Source organism: Chrysochloris asiatica, unplaced genomic scaffold (assembly GCF_000296735.1).
Source record: "Chrysochloris asiatica unplaced genomic scaffold, ChrAsi1.0 scaffold00087, whole genome shotgun sequence".
Classification (NCBI taxonomy): domain Eukaryota; kingdom Metazoa; phylum Chordata; class Mammalia; order Afrosoricida; family Chrysochloridae; genus Chrysochloris; species Chrysochloris asiatica.
In genome coordinates this window covers 11483504-11488366 of record NW_006408605.1, presented here as the reverse complement: position 1 = coordinate 11488366, position 4863 = coordinate 11483504, and the positions used below count along the sequence as shown (strand labels likewise).

Here is a 4863-nt window from a genome sequence, read left to right as displayed (position 1 = left end):
TTAACTGAATTCAAAGCTATTCCTGAAACTAGCATTTGTCTCATTAACCCTCTCAGCACCCTGTGAAAGTAAGTTGGGTATAATTGGCTTCAGAAACTTGAACTCGCTGGTCCCAGAACCTCCGGTCAGGCAAACCTCGTACTGGTAGTTCTGGGATAGGGTTCCAGTGCCGCTGACGTCCACTAAATTGCCTGGAAAATGACCTCCTGGCACTGAGGCGGATCTGTATCTCTTGCACAGTCGCAGCGTGATGAACAGGAGCACGGAGAACAGGAAGAGTGACGAGACAGATGCCAATGCAATGACCAAGTAGATGGTGAGCGAGTCTGTCTGGACCTCGCTGGGGACCACCTCAGGGAGGGGCAGGTAAGGCTGAGAGAAGCCGTCCACTAGAAGCACGTGCAGCGTGACGGTGGCCGACATTGGCGGTACCCCATTGTCCTTGACCAGCACGATTAGTCTATGCTTCGTTGCGTCGCGCTCACTCAGCAGCCTGGAGGTGCGCACCTCGCCGTTGTGCGCCCACACACTGAACAGTCCGGGCTCCGTGGCCTTGAGCAGCTGATAGGACAGCCAGGCGTTCTGGCCTGAGTCGCCATCCACCGCCACCACCTTGGTCACCAAGTAGCCCGCCTCGGCTGCCCTGGGCACCAGCTCGGTGGAGGGCGCAGAGCCATTCTGCAGCGGATACAGCACGAAGGGAGAGTTGTCATTGTCGTCCACCACCACCACGCGCACCAACGCCTCGCTGCTCAGAGCCGGGGAGCCCGCGTCTGCCGCGCCCACGCGGAACTCAAATGCTCGCTGTGCCTCGTAATCCAGCGACCTCAGAGCGAACAGATGCCCGTTGTCAGCGTTGATGGAGACCATGGAGGCGAGAGGGAGGTGTGGGTCCTGTGGCGGCAGCATCGAGTATGTGATTTGTGCATTGGCACCTGAATCTCTATCTGTGGCGCAGACGCTACCCAAGTGCTGGGCGGGACTATTGTTTTCGCGGATGAACATAGTGTAAGAGGTTTGATCGAAAGTTGGAGCGTTGTCATTGACATCTAAGACCCAAATAGTTACGTTTTGCTGGGTTTCCAACCTGGGGGATCCCAAGTCTGTAACTGTGATTGTGACATTATACTCGGATATGGTCTCTCTGTCCAGCGCCGTGTTTATCAAAAGAGTGTAAAAATTCCCAACAGAATGTTTCAGAAAGAAAGGAAGACCATCTTGGATGAAGCAAACCGTCCTTCCATTATCTCCTGAATCAGGATCTGAAACACTGAATACAGCAACTATGGTCTCTTGCACATTTTCTGGGATATGGTTGATAAGTGTTGATATGGTCAATTCCGGAGGGTTATCATTCAAATCCATCACTTGAACAAACAACACACAACTTCCAGAAAGCCCCCCACCATCTATCGCTTGAATATTTACTGTATAAGTCTGAACGGATTCAAAATCTAGTTTCTGTGTTAAAAGAAGTTCTCCAGATTGTGTATTTATTTGAAACGTTTTGCGAATGTCTTCGGAGGCTTGGGAAAATGTGTAGGATATTTCTCCATTAGTTCCAGTGTCTAAATCTCTAGCAGAGACGATAGCAACCTGGGATCCAATGGGTCTGTTCTCAGGGACCTGTACTTCATAGAGCAGCTTTGCAAATTCAGGGGCATTGTCGTTGATGTCTACGACTTCAATGAGGACCAGGGCAGAGCCAGATCTCGGTGGAGTCCCACCATCCAACGCTGTGAGCGTTAAACTGATCTCAGCCTGTTCTTCGCGATCCAGTGCTTTGTCCAGGACCAACTGTGGCAATATGCCAGTGGAACTATCTTGCAATTTAAGATGGAAGTGGAAATTGGGGTTTATGGTGTAATTTTGCAGACTGTTACATCCTACATCTAAGTCCTGGGCTCGTTCTATTAGGAAAGTGGTTCCAGGAGAGATACTTTCTGAAATTTTCAAAATAATTTCCTTGTCTAGAAATACTGGAGAATGATCATTTATATCCCTAATCCGTAGCTCAGCCTGAAAAATCTCCAAGGGATTTTCCAGTAATATCTGGAACGGTAGTACACACGGCTCCGTGGGGCCACACAGTTCCTCGCGGTCCAATTTCTCATTTAATAACAAATCTCCGGTCTGCCTATCGACCTGCAAATTCAATTTTTTCCCTTTGGAAATGACTTGAGGCCCCCGCGCAGCTAACTCGTCTATCTCCAGTCCCAGGTCATTTAACAAATTAGCTACAAAGGATCCACTCTCCATTTCCTCAGCCACTGAATAGTGCCTAAGTTCGAAATCAGCCTGAGCTATGCCCAGCAAAGCAAAAAATAGCAAGACTTGCCTTTGCTTCAGAACGCGTTCCTTTTCCTCTCCGGCCTCCATCGCTTCTGGTCTCTCAGCAAACCTGACCCAGTTCGGATTCGTATTGACGATGAATCCGTCTCACAAGAGTCTCGCAGATTATAAGTTGAGTGGACAATCCTAGGGCCCGGATTTCTCCCAGCGACTGCCTTAGAAAGCCTGCTCTTCCTGTTTGCTTTGGCAGGGTACCTCTGACTAAAGGCGTGATTGCTTGCTGCTTCTACTTCTAAGGCTGCAGCGCCACCCTGCGTCCTTCCTGAGTGTTTACTTTCGCCTAAAGATTATGAAAACCCTATCTTTTCTTCCAGAAGAAAAGTTTAATAGCAACAAACTTAATGGTTTCAAGAAATGTAAAAGTACCAAAATATTATTTGCACTTCAAAGGATTTTTCATTACATCCATAACAATAAGGTAAGTGTGGTTACCTTGAATCAAAGGTTCTTTTGAAACTAGAGGGAAAAAAACACCTTAATTTCAGAAAGTGGAAGTGAGTGACCTCTGTCGTAGAATAAAGGATAAACAAGGCTTTGACTAGGCAGTTTTCAGATTTTAATCAGCGCTTGGGCATGTACACCCATGTCAGTAGTGGTTTGGTTATCATCCGCACATTCAAGCCCAATGGAAAAGTATAGAGACCCAGGAAAAGGACAAACTACAAACGAAAACGTGAAGAACTCTGGAATATTTCCCTTACTTGGATTTCTTGTTTAAACAGCTTGCACTTCACATTTCGTTGTGTTTTGATGAGTTTGAGACATATGAAACTCTTCAAGGTCAGCTAGATAATTTCATGTGAATATCAATATTTTTATTTAGTTTCCTTTATAAAGATAAATTTGTTAGGTATTTTAAGCCTTTGTTTTTCTTTCTTTTTAAAAAGTATTTGTCGTTATGAAAAATCTCAAATATAAAAAAAATAGTTAAAAGAATTATACAATGAACATTGATATATCTTCCATTCAAAGTATGCAACTGTTTCTGTTTTACCAGATTTTCCCTCACTCATTCACTCTCTCTCACACATGCATGCACATATTGTTTTCTATTACCCCCCCCTCCCCCATCCACTTAAAACTTAACTTGCAGACATCATGGCAGGCATCTTCCTATGTAAAAGGACATTTCCCCACATAATCATAATGCTACTATCACACCTGGGAGTCCTCGTGTGGCGATTAATGCGTCAGACTGCAAAGCCACTTGAACTGCAAGGTCGGCTTACAAGATGTTCCTCGAAACCCTTGACAGGGTCGCCATGGGTCGGAACAGACTCGACGGCACTTAACAACAACTATCACACTTAGGAAAATACCATTTTAAATGAACTTATTTTTTTAACCACTTTTTATAAAGAGCTGTCATAAAAACTTTAAAAATCAGAAATAAATCAAATTCCACAATTTTATTTGGTTGTTATGTTTATTTACCTCCAGAACAGTTCCCCATCTTTTTAATGATAATATATATTTTTGAAGTGTTCATATCAGTCTGGATTTGTCTAATTGTTTCCTCATGACATCATTTAACCTGTTCCTCTATCCTATGTCTTTCCAAAACAGTGAAATAGATGATTAATTAAATGTAATAATAGCATAACATTAAAAAATATTATCCAATATTTTCTGTGATACAGTAAAAAATAATGGGGCAATCATGTGTTCCCTTTCTTAGAAATGTTCCCTTTCTTAACATTTAGAAATGTTAAATGCCTACTCCATCCTGCTGTTATTGTTTCTGCTTTTGCATGATTATTACTTTTGTTGCTATTATAAGAATAAATGTTAACCCATTGACAATGAGCATTCAACACAATTAATCCAGGTGAATAAAATGATTAGAAAGGTTATTTCCAGGAAACAGTTCAACTGAAAAGTGCTAAATTTATGAGTAAGATTTTAAATAAAAAGGATTTCGTATAATAATGATACTTTATTATAATACATGAGTATGATTCAAAATCCTATTGTACTAAGAACACTTGTGACCAAAAGAATGAGTAAAAAGCCAAATGCCAGATTTTAAAAACTGGCTAAATAGCAGGACATCCACCTTTTGCCACACGGTATATAACATATCACCCTAAATTATTTAAAACTAGTACTTTGTACAATTTGTGAAACTTAGTTTTTGAAGTAGATGTAGTGAAAATCACTTCTATCATAAAGGAATATAATGACTGGTAGATATTTTGAAATCTACCACTAAACCAAGTAGACAATTATTCAATATTATAGGTTCTCTGAGCTAAGCAGTTATGATAAATTTGGCATAATGTTAACAGAGAGAACATTAAGTAAAATGAAGAAAATTACAATATACCACTTCTCACAACATGAAGAATAATATCTGTTTTGGAGGGAAACTATACTCAAGAACACATTAGTCTTTTTTGGGCAAAGAAAATTATTTAAGTTCCCATGTTGAGTTATATATGTTCTGACCATTCATAAAGTTTTACTCTTATTTCAGCTCCATTACATCTAGAAATCAAAGAAGTTTCTTTG

General features: G+C 41.6%; 1 protein-coding gene across 1 annotated transcript; it reads right to left on the bottom strand.

Moving 5' to 3' along the window:
• Positions 1 to 2379, bottom strand: PCDHB2 (protocadherin beta 2). The gene has a single exon (XM_006866179.1). The coding sequence runs from the start codon at positions 2377 to 2379 to the stop codon at positions 1 to 3; it is 2379 nt and encodes a 792-aa protein (XP_006866241.1).
• Positions 2380 to 4863: the final 2484 nt, after the last annotated feature.

Bases quoted from the DNA above. Each gene is read 5' to 3' on its own strand.
- PCDHB2 (XM_006866179.1), bottom strand. From the start codon at position 2,379: ATGGAGGCCGGAGAGGAAAAGGAACGCGTTCTGAAGCAAAGGCAAGTC.